General features: G+C 47.7%; 1 protein-coding gene across 1 annotated transcript in view; it reads left to right on the top strand.

The window, feature by feature from the left end:
• The window catches only part of COL9A1 (collagen type IX alpha 1 chain), a 117502-nt gene that overhangs the window by 25751 nt on the left and 76299 nt on the right, over positions 1-15452 (top strand). Inside the window, exons 6-10 of the mRNA XM_060235570.1 lie at positions 7395-7478; positions 8022-8042; positions 11435-11509; positions 12043-12078; positions 12192-12254. Of these exons, the coding sequence (XP_060091553.1) occupies positions 7395-7478; positions 8022-8042; positions 11435-11509; positions 12043-12078; positions 12192-12254 (279 nt within the window). The remainder of the gene's footprint in view (positions 1-7394; positions 7479-8021; positions 8043-11434; positions 11510-12042; positions 12079-12191; positions 12255-15452) is intronic.

Genomic DNA, 15452 nt, shown 5'->3' with positions numbered 1-15452 from the left:
AAGGCCTCTGTCTCTAGGCTCTGTTGTTGGCCATTCAGAGGAACTGGTTGGCCACTGTGTGAGACAGCATGGTGGACTATATGGACTATTAGTCTGATCCAGCAGGGCTCTTCTTACATGCTTATGACTCATTGCAAAGCCTCCAGGTGGGATCTAGGGATCCCCTGGAATTTCAGCTCATTTCCAGACTACAGAGACCATGGCTGCTTTGGAGAATAAACTCTGCACATTGTACCCCAATGAGGTTTGTTCTTGCCAAGCTCCAACCTCAAATCTCCAGGAGTGTCCTAGCCTGGCTCTGGGAACCAAACCTCCCATTCCCCCTCTAGGGTTGCCAATCCCCAGGTGGGGACAGGGGATCCCCTGGTTTGGAGACCCTAGGGTGACCATAATGTCTGAAGGCCAGCCAGGGACACCTGGGGGGGGGAAGGTAGGGGTGTGCGCGCGCCGCCGGAAACAGGAAGTGACGTCACTTCCGGTGACGTCACTTCCGGTGATGGCATGCCCCCGCCGGAAGCAGGAAGTGACACCACTTCCTGTGACATCATTTCCCCGCGTCACCTGCCGGAAACGGGAAGTGACATCACTTCCTCTGACATCACTTCCCCCAAATGACATCATTTCCCCCAAATGCCACTGCCGGAAACAGGAAGTGACTTCACAGCACTTCCTGTGACGTCCCCAAAAATCCCCCAAATATCACCGCCGGAAACAATTTTGTTCTCAAATCCTGTATATACTTCATCAGTATATGGGATAAGGCACTTTCTCAACTGTGCTGCATAATGCAGCCTATTTATTTTGTCCTGTTTGCTCTGTTGGCTCTATCTGCGCCACCTTCATCACTTTCGGGGTGTGGATCCCCCAGTGGGGTGGTCTCCCGACTCCCTCCGCCGGCTGTTTCTGATAGCCCTGCGCCCCCTCTTTCATTTGATATGTGTCCCGTGCGGGTGCCACCCTCCCGCCGGGAGATGCCGCAAAATGAGCCCCCTTGAGGCTTATGGCGGCAGGGCTCGGGGGAAGCGAGCTAGACTGCTGTTCTTTTGAGGGGTTATAGAGTGTTTCGAGCCCGTCCCTGTGGCATCGGTCTCATCGTTGTGGGACCCAGGGGGCCGGCGCAGCAGCCCGCCGAAGCAGCCTGTCACTAATAACACAGGTCGAGATGCAGGACAGGAACCCGGAAGTGACCGACAGGCTGCTTCAGCAGGCCGCTGCGCCGGCCCCCTGGGCCCTACAACGATGGGACCGATGCCACAGGGACGGGCTCGAAACACTCTATAACCCCTCAAAAGAACAGCAGTCTAGCTCGCTTCCCCCGAGCCCTGCCGCCATAAGCCTCAAGGGGGCTCATTTTGCTGCATCTCCCGGCGGGAGGGTGGCACCCGCACGGGACACATATCAAATGAAAGAGGGGGCGCAGGGCTATCAGAAACAGCCGGCGGAGGGAGTCGGGAGACCACCCCACTGGGGGATCCGCACCCCGAAAGTGATGAAGGTGGCGCAGATAGAGCCAACAGAGCAAACAGGACAAAATAAATAGGCTGCATTATGCAGCACAGTTGAGAAAGTGCCTTATCCCATATACTGATTAAGTAAATACAGGATCTGAGAACAAAATTGCACCAGAAGACACAAACACAAAGCTCCCTTACACTGAATCAGTGCTTGGGTCCACCAAAGTCAGTATTGTCACATAAGAACATAAGAGAAGCCATGTTGGATCAGGCCAATGGCCCATCCAGTCCAACACTCTGCGTCACATAAGAACATAACAGAAGCCCTGTTGGATCAGGCCAGTGGCCCATCCAGTCCAACACTCTGCATCACATAAGAACATAAGAGAAGCCCTGTTGGATCAGGCCAGTGGCCCATCCAGTCCAACACTCTGCGTCACATAAGAACATAAGAGAAGCCCTGTTGGATCAGGCCAGTGGTCCATCCAGTCCAACACTCTGCGTCACATAAGAACATAACAGAAGCCCTGTTGGATCAGGCCAGTGGCCCATCCAGTCCAACACTCTGCGTCACATAAGAACATAAGAGAAGCCCTGTTGGATCAGGCCAGTGGCCCATCCAGTCCAACACTCTGCGTCACATAAGAACATAACAGAAGCCCTGTTGGATCAGGCCAGTGGCCCATCCAGTCCAACACTCTGCGTCACATAAGAACATAAGAGAAGCCCTGTTGGATCAGGCCAGTGGCCCATCCAGTACAACACTCTGCGTCACATAAGAACATAACAGAAGCCCTGTTGGATCAGGCCAGTGGCCCCTCCAGTCCAACACTCAGTGTCACATAAAAATATAAGAGAAGCCCTGTTGCATCAGGCCAGTGGCCCCTCCAGTCCAACACTCTGTGTCACATAAGAACATAAGGAGGGAAGGGAAGGGAAGGGAAGGGAAGGGAAGGGAAGGGAAGGGAAGGGAAGGGAAGGGAAGGGAAGGGAAGGAAGGAAGGAAGGAAGGAAGGAAGGAAGGAAGGAAGGAAGGAAGGAAGGAAGGAAGGAAGGAAGGAAGGAAGGAAGGAAGGAAGGGGGAGGGAGGGAAGGAAGGAAGGAAGGGGGAGGGAGGGAGGGAAGGAAGGAAGAAAGGAAGGAAGGGAGGAGGGAAGGAAGGAAGGAAGGGAAGGGAGTGAGGGAAGGAAGGGAGGGAAGGAAGGAAGGAAGAAAGGAAGGAAGGGAGGAGGGAGGGAAGGAAGGGAAGGAAGGAAGGAAGGAAGGAAGGAAGGAAGGAAGGAAGGAAGGGAGGGAGGGAGGAGGGAGGGAAGAAAGGAAGGCCGCCCCCCGCCCCCCCACGCTTTCGGCCCCCTTACCTGATTCCAGGGCGGCGGAGAGTCCAGCGGCGGCGGCCTCGCGGCGAGGGAGGGAGGGAGCTGCCGGCGCTGGCCTCTGGAGGCCTCCAGGGACCAGCGCCGGGTGCTCCGCGGCTTCCCCGTGGCCTCCGCTGGTCCCTGGAGGCCCTCCAGAGACTCTGGAGGGCCTCCAGGGACCAGCGGAGGCCGCGGGGAAGCCTTCGCTGGCCGGCGCTGGTCCCGGAAGGCCTTCCAGAGGCTCTGGAAGGCCTTCCGGGACCAGCGCCGGGTGCTCCGCGGCTTCCCCGTGGCCTCCGCTGGTCCCTGGAGGCCCTCCAGAGACTCTGGAGGGCCCCCAGGGACCAGCGGAGGCCGCGGGGAAGCCTTCGCTGGCCGGCGCTGGTCCCGGAAGGCCTTCCAGAGGCTCTGGAAGGCCTTCAGGGACCAGCGCCGGGTGCCCCGCGGCTTCCCCGCGGCCTCTGCTGGTCCCTGGAGGCCCTCCAGAGACTCTGGAGGGCCTCCAGGGACCAGCGGAGGCCGCGGGGAAGCCTTCGCTGGCCGGCGCTGGTCCCGGAAGGCCTTCCAGAGGCTCTGGAAGGCCTTCCGGGACCAGCGCCGGGTGCCCCGCGGCCTCCCCGCGGCCTCCGCTGGTCCCTGGAGGCCCTCCAGAGACTCTGGAGGGCCTCCAGGGACCAGCGGAGGCCGCGGGGAAGCCTTCGCTGGCCGGCGCTGGTCCCGGAAGGCCTTCCAGAGGCTCTGGAAGGCCTTCCGGGACCAGTGCCGGGTGCCCCGCGGCCTCCGCTGGTCCCTGGAGGCCCTCCAGAGACTCTGGAGGGCCTCCAGGGACCAGCGGAGGCCGCGGGGAGGCCTTCGCTGGCCGGCGCTGGTCCCGGAAGGCCTTCCAGAGGCTCTGGAAGGCCTTCCGGGACCAGCGCCGGGTGCCCCGCGGCCTCCCCGCGGCCTCCGCTGGTCCCTGGAGGCCCTCCAGAGACTCTGGAGGGCCTCCAGGGAGCAGCGGAGGACGCGGGGAAGCCTTCGCTGGCCGGCGCTGGTCCCGGAAGGCCTTCCAGAGGCTCTGGAAGGCCTTCCGGGACAAGCGCCGGGTGCCCCGCGGCCTCCCCGCGGCCTCCGCTGGTCCCTGGAGGCCCTCCAGAGACTCTGGAGGGCCTCCAGGGAGCAGCGGAGGCCGCGGGGAAGCCTTCGCTGGCCGGCGCTGGTCCCGGAAGGCCTTCCAGAGGCTCTGGAAGGCCTTCCGGGACCAGCGCCGGGTGCCCCGCGGCCTCCCCGCAGCCTCCGCTGGTCCCTGGAGGCCCTCCAGAGACTCTGGAGGGCCTCCAGGGACCAGCGGAGGCCGCGGGGAAGCCTTCGCTGGCCGGCGCTGGTCCCGGAAGGCCTTCCAGAGGCTCTGGAAGGCCTTCCGGGACCAGCGCCGGGTGCCCCGCGGCCACTCCGCGGCCTCCGCTGGTCGCTGGAGGCCCTCCAGAGTCTCTGGAGGGCTTCCAGCGACCAGCGGAGGCCACGGAGAGGCCTCCACCACTGCCGCCGGGCCCCGCGCGCGGGCGGGGAAGGCGGCGAGTGAGGGAGGGAGCGTCCCTGCGCGTGCGCAGGGGCCCTGCGCAGGCGCAGGGACGATCCCTCCCTCACTCGCCGCCTTCCCCGCCGGCGCCCGCGGCCCACCGCCTCCGGGGCTGGCTAAACCGGGACCTTTAATGGTCCCGGTATAGGCAGCCCGGGAGCCGGGATTGGGTGGCCAGAACCGGGAATGTCCCGGGAGACCGGGACGGTCTGGCCACCCTAGGAGACCCTCCCCTTGCTTCAGGGTCATCAGAAGGAAATGTCTGCTGGGCACTCCATTATTCCCTATGGAGACCAATTCCCATAGGGTACAATGGTGAATTCATCAGTGGGTATCTGAGGTTCTGGAAGGGCTATTTTTTGAGGTAGAGGCACCAAATTTGCAGCATCTGATGCCTCTCTTCAAAACACTCTCCAAGTTTCAAAAAGATTGGACCTGGAGGTCGAATTCTATGAGCCCCAAAAGAAGGTGCCCCTATCTTTCATTATTTCCATTGGAGGGAAGGCATTTGAAAAATGTGCCGCCCCTTTAAATATGATGGTGAGAACTCCTGTTGGAGTTCAATTATGCTTGTCACAACCCTGCTGCTGGCTCCACCCCCAATGTCGCCTAGCTCTACCCCCAAAGTTCCCAGATATTTCTTGAATTGTACCTGGCAACCCTATCCCTGTCAGGTGGCCGGGGTGGGCCTGGCAGCCCTATTTTATACAGATATTTATGCTGAAATGTTTGGTGGCGAAGACACATGTAAATACTTTTTAGCTTATCCACACAGTAGGGTGGCCAGTTCTAGGTTGGGAAATACCTGGAGATTTTGAAAGTGGAAACTGAAGAGAGCAGGGTTTGAGAAGAGGCGGGACTTCAGTGGGGTCTAATGCCATAGGATCCACCATCCAAAGCAGCCATTTTCTCTAGGTGAACTGATCTCTGTAACCTGGAGATCAGTTGTAATCTCAGGAGATTTCTAGTCACCACCTGGAGGTTGGCATCCCTACCACACAACCATCCCAGCACAAGATGGATAGAGAGATGGCAATATGTCCCCACCCCTTTCTTTCATAAGACCCTTTCAAAAATGTTTTAAGAAGGTGTAAAATCTCACAGAGTTATAACTGTCTCCTTCAAGGTGACTCTAGTGTACACAGAAGCCAAGTTTGCAGAATTTCACTTTGACATTCCATTCTTAATTCTTACCAACTGAGCCCCTTACACTCACTCTTCATTTCGTCTTCTTGAAGGGGGGAAAACATCTTTTCCATAGTATAAACAATATAGCTTATCAGGGCTTTTTTTTGTAGGAGGAACTCATTTGCATATTAGACCACACACCCCTTATGTAGCCAATCCTCCAAAAGCTTATAGTAGGCCCAGTAATAAGAGCCCCGTAAGATCTCGGAGGATTGGCTACATCAGGAGGGTGTGGCCTAATATGCAAAGGAGTTCATGCTACAAAAAAAAACCCCTGGCTTAAGTCAAGCAATAGTATGTTGATAAAGCGTAGGACACAGTTCTAGATACAGCTTTAAGCTTTCTAAAGGAAAACAGCATCAAACATTTGGCAAATAATATTCAGAAGCAACTATACAAGTCTGGTCTACTCATATAGCACAGAAAGGTGGTAGAATTAACTGCAGATGGGGGGCGGTTTTCACATTTTCTAAAATTCCCCTACAATAATAATTCCTTGTAAGTGAAAATTAGCACAGCATGTGAAATACTAGGCTATAACAGATGTAACTTTCCCCCCAGTGCACCTTTTTTGTTTGTTTGCAGGAAGTTTTCAGATGGTGGAGGGAGCATTAATAATGTGAGCCTCCCTCCTCTGCTGTGTGTGAAGACTGAGTTTATGTTGTCCTTGTCCCCGTAGAGCTGACTCATACCACCAGCATTGAGTTTTCCTAAACAGGCAAAGATTGTTAAATTTATGCATTTTTCTTTATAAGGAACCATTTATCTTCAGTTTATTCCTTATTAAACTCCATTGTGGCAAAAGAAACAGTTTAGCAACTTTTGACTTGTGTATCTCAGAATCAGTTATGTGAACGCAGCTCATGTAGGGTAAAGATACACTCCTTCCAGAACACTTTTGTCCTTTTTTGTTAATTCACATTCTTCTCTGGATTCAACTATATACAGGAAGCTATTCCAACCACAGCTCCTATTGCTGTGTTCTCTAGCTGGTGTGGTCCAGTCAGGACCAGTGGTAAGCTTTCTGGCACCCTAAGCAAATCATCCACTAGCCCCCCCTCCCCATTATTAAAAAAAATAGGGAAATTAAGAGCGCCAAACTTGAAACTTTTCACATTTTTAATTTACTGATTTTTTTTTCCCAAAAAAAATGTGAGAAAAAGTGCTTGCCGGCCATGTCAGGAAAGAGGATAGGATGCGGTGGGAGGCCAAGTCACACACTGGGGAGAGGGGAGTGGCTTGGCTTTGTTGAGGGCAGCTTGGTGATGGGAGAGGACAAGGTGACAGTGGTCAGGAGCCAGAGTCATGCGTCAGGGAGGGGGTGCCCAATGGTGCCCCTAGGCCAGGTGGCACCCTAGGTGACTACCTACTTTACCTACTCCCATGAACCGGCCCTGGGTCCAATTAATTTCTTTTTACCTCAGAGACCTGGGTGCTATTCCCACCTCAGCCAGAGACTCCTCAAGTAGTCTTTTGGTTAATTGCTTTCTGTTAGCCTCAGTTTTGTATTCATAAAATGAGAGAAATTGTTTCCTATCCTGGCAGGGTCAATGAGATAAAGAAAGGCTTTTATCTATGTTGGGCTTAAAGAAAAGGACAGTGGGTGTGTTCACAGTATAATGTGTTTTGCAACTGGATTTTTGCTATTCTTACACAATAAAAATCCAGTTGAAAAACACATTATTTAGTGTACTGTGAATACACCCAGTGTTAGCCAAAGTGAATAATAACTGTTTTAAAATATGCCAGGGGGAGCTGAGTAGAATGCCTGCGCTGCAAAATCACTTTCAAAAGATGGATTTCTGTCAATAAAATTTATTTTGTCCTCCCTGTCCATAGTTTGAAATCCAGTGGATGCTGATTCATTGTGACCCTCAACGACCCCAAAGAGAAACCTGTGGTGAACTTATAGGCAGCATTTCGGTAAGAATAAAGCTAAAGACCAATGCTTATAACGTTGGAGATTGATATTTAAAATGCTTTAACCTAACCCCCCCCCCCAAAAAAAACCCTCTTCCCCACCCCCTTTTCAAATATATTAAGGGGTATACTGAAAAGAATGTCAGCTGGGGTTGCCTTAGGATTCTGTTCACAGGCTAGATTAAGGTGAGTGTTGCTACAGATGTGCCTGGGACTAGCTGCAGGGCAAAGGGTTAAAGAGCTGGTGTCATTCAATCCCTCCTTTCTAGCCCTCAGGTTTCCTCCAGTCTCCGTTACCCTCCTCCACAGCCATTCATTAGCAGGAAGAACGGTGTGTATTGCAGGCTGTGTCTTCTGAGGGCTTTGGAGGAGTCCTTCTGCAGGAGATTATTAGATCCTAAAATCCAGCTGTGGCAATCGGAGACGTGTCAATGGCTAGCCCAGTTCCAGGCAAGGGGTTTTCCTGCCTCCTAGGGGTTTTCCTGCAAGTCATTTGCCTTTGCCTGTCTCAAGTAAGTTTTGCCTGACTTTTTCTTGTTCTTTCAGATAAGCCAGACAACCATCGAGGTAAGTTTTAAAGGCAGGATGCTTACTTAGTTCAGAGACTAAAGTGTTTTTGAATACTCCTGGTTGTGCTGTAACTTCTGTGCTCCCTCCCCCTTCATTTTTTGGTTGGCAATCAAGGTTAGTGTAATGGATTACTAAGGATGTTATGTTCAGAAAATATACAGACACTGCAATGTCCTCCTGTTCACTTCTAGCAGCATCTGGCTGGCCATTTTTGGAGGCACAATGCTCGACTATACGGATGTTTGATTTGTTACAGGGAGGCAATTTATTGTTTCATTTTTCCTTTAATTTAGTGTAGACTGCTGTGCAGAGGTATTGTTTAGGTAGGATAGAAAGGAAAAGTGAGTTCTCCCATTGTTCTCTGATCTGGAAGCTCATTTCAGACAAACTGTGGGCAGAACCATACATGCATACAGTCATTGATGGGGGGAGTGGGGAGGCTCTGTTCCAATGGTCTACTGAATGCATGCAAGGCAGGGGCGGGGCCTGGCATTAGGATAGCTCCCCCCCCCCGCCATTCCCAGCCTTCACCAAACCTAAAACATTATCTGAGAGGAGTTTACATCTCTGGCCTATACAATGCTGCCACTTCTCCCTCAAATTTGAAATGGTGCTCCTGCTGCTTTGAATATGGTTTTTCTGTTCAATAAAATCTTACAATTCCATCCAGTACAAGTTGTATTACAAATGTATACCTGAAGAGGCTTAATATGTATTATCTGTCCCTTACCATGTTAAATACTTATCTTTGGAAATCACAATCTGGGCCAAGAAAGAACTGTAAAAATAAGGGTTTAAAATAGGGATATACAGGGATTCTAATCCATTTAATGACTGTGAATATAGAACAAGAAATTGTTTAAAATATTCTGAATTAACAAACACAGCTGTGTGTAATACATGATACTATTTGCTATTGTGCAGAATGGATATACTTGATCAGGCTTTCGAAAGCAGGGAAACATCAAAAAATGATAGAATGTAATAAAGCATCCTATGAATTAACCACATTTTTAAAAAAATCAAAAATAGACATCAATAATAAGATAATTATTCTTTGGAGCTGTAATGTAGGTAGAGGTTATGGCTCAGTGACAGAGCACATATTTTGCACACAGAGGGTATGAAGTTCAGTCTTTGCTTCTCTGACTAAAGGTTCTCAGTTTGCCTGACTGTCTGGAAATGCCTGTAGCCTGATGTAGTATTAGGCAACATCTTATATCACCACGTCTTACTATAAAGAATAAGTCTTTCAGCCCATTCTAAGAATATCAACTGGAAGGCCTGAGTCGGGTATACAGTTTCCAAAGGGTGCCAGAAAGCAATTCTAAAAAGAAAGATACGGCACTGGATTGTAGCATAATCATCAAAGACCCCTTCAAGACAACAGTTGCGGTGGGGTACAGTACAGTTTGATACATTTATTGTGGCGTAGAGTTTCACAGGCCAAAACCTGCTTCCATCAGATGCCAGAAAAAAAATAACTATGAATAGCTTCATAAAGAAGAATATGTACCATGGTGTTCCAGAAAACTAGCTAGTCTATTGCTACATACAACTGTTTATATGACAGGATGAAATGGCTACTCTTCTGAAAACTGCATGAAGGAAAAAAAATCTGCTTTAAAATGCTGATTGAGAGGGAAGGAGACTCAAGAATTATAGCTAGGACTGGAATTCTCTGCTTGAACTAGACAGGAAAGTAGGTGCCCCTGAAAGCTGCCTTCAATGTCAGTAGTTCACCTTCTCTGCAAGAAGTGTGAGGGTAGAGAAAAGGGGCCTGGTAGAGGCTGACTTCACAAAGCACCTATTGTGAAGTTAACTTTGCCTGGCAGTTGGAATTTAGTCATAAAAAGAAAACAGTGACATGCTGTGGAACGTGAGGGCCCTTTCCTAAGCTATTCTGAAGAATGAATAAATCCAGCACTCTGGGTTCCATGAAAAAGAAAACCCTAGCAGTTTTTTAACACTTTAAGGAATATTTGGGATAGTATTGAGGAGGTTGTTTTTATTTACTTAATAAAAGTAGAACTTGTTTTTAGAAGAAAACGTTACATAGAAAACAGTTTTACAGAGGGATAAAGCAGGGTATATTTTAAAGCAGAAAAATCTCAGAACACTTGCCTGAATATTTAATAGGTTTGCCAGGTCCAACTCAAGAAATTTCTGGGGACTTGGGGGTGAAGCCAGGAGCAAGGTTGTGACAACCATTTAAAGGGACTGCACCCCTTTTAAATGCCTTCCTTTTATTTGGAAATAATGGGTAGGGACTTCTTCTTTTCGGGCTCATAAATTGGACCCCCTAGTCCAATCTTTTTGAAAGTTGAGGGGGTGTTTTGAGGAGAGGCCCCAGATGAAATGTTGGAAATTTGGGGCCTCTACCTAAAACAAAGCAAACAAACAAACCTCAGAGCCCCAGATATCGACAGGTTGATTCTCCATTATACCCTATGGGAACCAGTCTCCTTAGGGAATAATGGTGTGCCCAGCAGACATTTCCCTCCCTCCCACTTTCTGATAACTCTGAAGTGGGGGGAGGGCTTCCATACCGAGGGATCCCTTGCCCTCAACTGGGGGTTGGCAATCCTAAAATTTAACTATAATGGTGCATCTGGGTTTTAAGGCAAATCATAGTGCTTTTTCACAGAGATCACTTTACTTTCTCTTGCAGAGTTACTAGTGGTTTTGCACAAGAACAAAGTTGGTGAATGGTCTGAAGAACATTATTGTACTGTAGCCCACCCGAACCGTAATCCTGAAGCATGCTGCCTTCTACTCATGGCAACATGTTTTGTTTTTCTGTCCCTAAAAATTCTTGCAATTTGGGGTCTCTCCCTTTCTCCACACACACATATGCAGTGCTTGCCACAGCAATGTGCAAAATGACTCCTCTTACAGCACAATCCTAAACAGAGTTACATTCTTCTAATCCCATTGATTCGAATGAATTTAGAAGGGTGTAGCTCTGTTTAGGATTGCACTATTAATGTTCAGATCCCCAGATTTTAGCTATGTTTTACAAAAAGTGGCATATGATTGCTTCAGCCTTGAATGATCTATCATGTATTTAAAATAGTTACTGAAGAAGGACCAGAGCGCTGCAACTCTATTAGCCTAGACACCATCTTGGATTTTTGTATTGCTTCTCCACCTTTTGTTTAAGATCAAGCGAGTGTAATTATATGGCTTAGGAAGAAGTGTTGGGGTGTGAATTCAGTGGCACAAGTGCAATGTGGTGCATCAGGACAGGGAAGCTGGTCATAGGTGGCTTCCGTCAAAATACCCCTTGGCTGCTATTTCCTTATTACTCCTCTCCCCAACCCCCATTTGTAGCATGATTTCTAAGATTTCTTCTTCCATTGTGTAAACTTTCTTTTATTCCTTGCCAGAGAGGCCCCCCAGGTCCACAAGGCCCCCCAGGCCCTCCGGGACCACCAGGAGTTCCTGGCATTGACGGTATAGACGTAAGTTTTTTTTTCCCCCTCCATGACCTGGACTGTATAAAATGACACAATTAGCACTTGAGGAATTCCTCTCCGCCATCATACAATGACATTGCTGTCCCTCTGAGTATATTTAACACACAGCCCTTGAGTTTGGCAAGTGTCCTGTTCATCGGCAGTAGAAATTATTTACCAGGATTTTGTGCCAAGAATCCTAGATGTGTATTCCAAGTTATGGACCACAAGAAACAAGCAAAACTTTATTTTTTAAAATAAAAATCTGCATTAAGAATATAATGGAATTGTCTTCATTCATTTGAAATTAGCATTTATAATCCACACAGACACTAAATATGATTATTACATTGTAATTAATTCTTATAATATTTAAAATCAGTAATAAAGGGTTCATTTGAACACTGAGTTTTTAATTATACAGAGAGTCGGGATTTCTTTTGATAATGTCTGAATTAGTATTTCACGTGTGGTTCTGTTCATATCATCCTATGCCTTAAAATGCATTTTATTTCCGTTTCCCTCTTCTATTTCACTAGGGGGACAGAGGTCCTAATGGGCCCCCAGGACTTCCAGTAAGTGTTTTGTGCATGTTGGTTGAAACTAAATTCAGATGGGGTGATAGTATTGTAGGATCTCTGTGTACAGGTCTTACTTTAATTTGTCTTGAACAAATTCATTCCTGCAGGGCCCAGATGGTGAACCAGGCAAACCAGGGGCCCCTGGATTGCCAGGAGAACCAGGAGCTGATGTGAGTAGAAGTTTACTTCTTTTGAATCAGACAGAGTCCTCTGTGTCTTATGTGTGCTATATGTTAAGATTCTCTGGTGTAATTCCTGTCCAGGGTTTTAGAGCACCATTTTGAATGGGGGAGTTCCAAAGAACTAAAAAGGCAATCTAGTGCAGATGGAATGTGCATGGTTTCTTTTTTAAAAACCTGAACATAGCAGCTGATGAGCTAAGCAACTGGGGAGGAGGCAGCATATTCTATATTCATATTTCTCCTGGATTCAGGCAAGATGAAATTATGTGTTTCAGCCTGCTTTCTTTGCTTGGCATAGCATGGTATAGCAGAAGGAAAGGGAGATACCAGTAGGAGGAAGGTTAGTGAGATTGGCCCATGTTTCATGGCAGGGATCCAGTGTTTATTTTAGCATCAGAACCTGGGGGTAATCCATCTGCTTCCTCTGTCCTCTCCCTCCCCTCCGGTTAACTTTCAGGATCAGCTAGCATAGGTTTCCCTGGGGATGGGTAAAGGGAGAAACAGTGGATGTATTTATCAAAGAGACCCAAATACCAGAGCTTTCTGTTAGTAAAGTTACAAAATTCTTTCTGAGAAAGCAAGATAATAGGATTATGCCTTTTAAAGAAAACCTATATGTTTCCTGGAAACAAATTTTCTGCTTAATTTTTCACGTGGGTGTTGGTTGTGATTTTTGAAAGAAAATTTAGTCACTGAATGAGGAAATAAAGTAGCAGCTGAGGTGTACATTCATTGTACATCAAATATTTGTGACCTAGTTTGTATTCTATGTCAGCAGATATTTTCATGTCAGGCCGTGAGAATGATCCCAGGTTTGTGTGTGCCTCCCATATGTACAGAATGCCATATGATGCAGGTTGTACTTCTAGTCCTGTTGGGGTCAGCAGATTAATCATAAACATTCCCCAGTTCACAAGTGGCATTTTAGATACAAGCAACTGGATTATAACCTGTTTATGTATCTGGATCTCTCTGTGTTAAAACATTATAGTATGGTAATATAAAAGTCATAATTCAATAAGTGATCATGACAATAGATAAAGTATTTCGTAGTGATGGGCATGAACTGGCTCATGAGCCAAAAGTCATGCTGAAGTTGGGCCAGTTCAAGTCTTGGGAACTGATGTTCAGGGAACATTTATCAGTCTTTTGGCTGGTTCAATTTGGCTGTTCAGGGCCATCCATTTAATGAAGCCCCACCCCGGAAGATTCCCACCTCCTTTCTCCCAGCTGCAATGAGCTGTGGCCAGGAGAAAGGAGAAAAGGAGGTCCTTTCCCGAGCAATCCCTCCCCTTTTTCCCAGCCTCAGCGAGCTGTGGTTTAGAGAAACATGTAAGGAAAGTCCCTTCCAGGGTAGTTGCTGCCTTCTTTTTCCCAGCTGCAGCCAGGAGAAAGGAAGAAGTTGAGGGACTGGTTCAGTTCATGGGCCATCCTGAACCGAACCACCTTTTTAAGGTTCATGTCCATCCCTAGTATCAGGGGTCATTTCATAGAAAAAAAAGTTCTGGAGCTCATTAGCGCAACTCATTTGCATATGCCACACACCCCTGACATCACCGGAAGGTGTACTAAATTATACCAGCTCAGCATCTACCTTCTTGAATTATAATGATCATAATAAAACCTTACTCCCATCATACTTTTTAAATTACTTTCTCTTATGTGGTCACAGTGGCATGATGAAGAGTTCCATCTGTCTGCTTTATATGTTTTGGTTATTTCCCCCATTTTTATGGGTGGAAATATTAGAAAATTTGTCGGATCTTAGAGTTCAGCAAAATTTTCACAGGGGGTTTGAACAATGGCGCCCAGAAGCAAGTATTGTTAGGGCGGGGGGAGAAAGAAAGAGGACAATAAAATTTAGAGATTTTGGAGCTCTGCTTCTGTGAGCTCATGCCCAAAATGAGGCCTGCCTAGTATACTAAACATGGACCATCCAATGGCTCATTTTCATACATTGAGATTTATGTGGAGTATTTTGTGAACAATTAGGTTTTATTGTCAAGATCAATGTAATGCATCACTATGGCCAAGTTACATGTGACACTGAAAAGGAGCTTTGTGGCACCTTGCCTTGAAGAATAAGAAAATTCTATTCCAGCAGAAGCTTTCATAGACTATTGCCCTATTTCATAGGCTAATGCAGAAGCTTTCATAGACTATTCTGTATTTCTTACTTTTCATAGCCCCTTGATAAAGTATTCAGATCTAATCAGGAAAAAATACAGAGACGATTTACTAGTTATGCTAAGCTATTCACCATCTTTAACGGGCAGGAAATTGCAGGTTTTGTTAAGATAGCCACAATTATAGCGAGATAAAATTCCTAACCCCAGTTCAGTGTGTGTATATGTGGAATGGAGGGGTATGAAATCCTCAAATAAATCCAAATTGAATTGCTTCACACTAGAGTCTCTTTTGAAGATCTTTAGTTGGAGGATAGTGACTTTAAGATCAGAAACTGAGTCTCCCAATAAACTAAAATGTTCTCCGACTGATTTTGAATATTATGATTTTTACTGTCAGACTGGTGTCCTTTTATTGTACAAGGATGTCTTTTTATCCAATGGAGAAGGTAGGTCATTCTTAACACATGCTGCTATGTATCACATTGAAGAATGACCAAATGGATGAGCCCAGGATAGTATAGCTGAGTTTATTAGATCCTGTAATAGTATTACCTGAACGTTTATGGGCACAAAGTTAGAATCTTTCTTTGTTTCAGGGCTTGGTCTGCATTTTTGTGAAGACATCTGTTGTTTTTGACAAGGTGCTGTTTTAGGTCAGGGGGTTCCTTGTAAGCAAGGAATGGATTCCCATTCAAATATTGTTACCCAGGATGGGCTGTACATTATTGAAGATGCAGTGGTGATGTGGGTCAACCAGGGCTCAGCGATAGGGAGGACTCCTCAGAAAAAGGGGAGCCCCATTAGCCAGCCTTGAGTTAACATAAACTGACCAGCAGGGAAATGAGCTGCAGATTTGTCAGGATTTACAGCCAACAGTTGCTGCAGAGCCACCAACACTCTCCAGCCCTGATTCAGCAGGTGAACCTCAATTGGCTGTTTCCAGACCTCCAGTATCACCCACACCCTTAGAGCATCACAGATGGAGACTGAGAACAGAGCAAAGTGCACACCTCCTGCTTGCTGATAACAAAGATGAGTAGTTACAGGATTGCTTCTG

This window comes from Heteronotia binoei, chromosome 1 (genome assembly GCF_032191835.1).
Source record: "Heteronotia binoei isolate CCM8104 ecotype False Entrance Well chromosome 1, APGP_CSIRO_Hbin_v1, whole genome shotgun sequence".
Lineage (NCBI taxonomy): Eukaryota > Metazoa > Chordata > Lepidosauria > Squamata > Gekkonidae > Heteronotia > Heteronotia binoei.
This window is presented reverse-complemented; position numbering and strand designations above follow the sequence as displayed.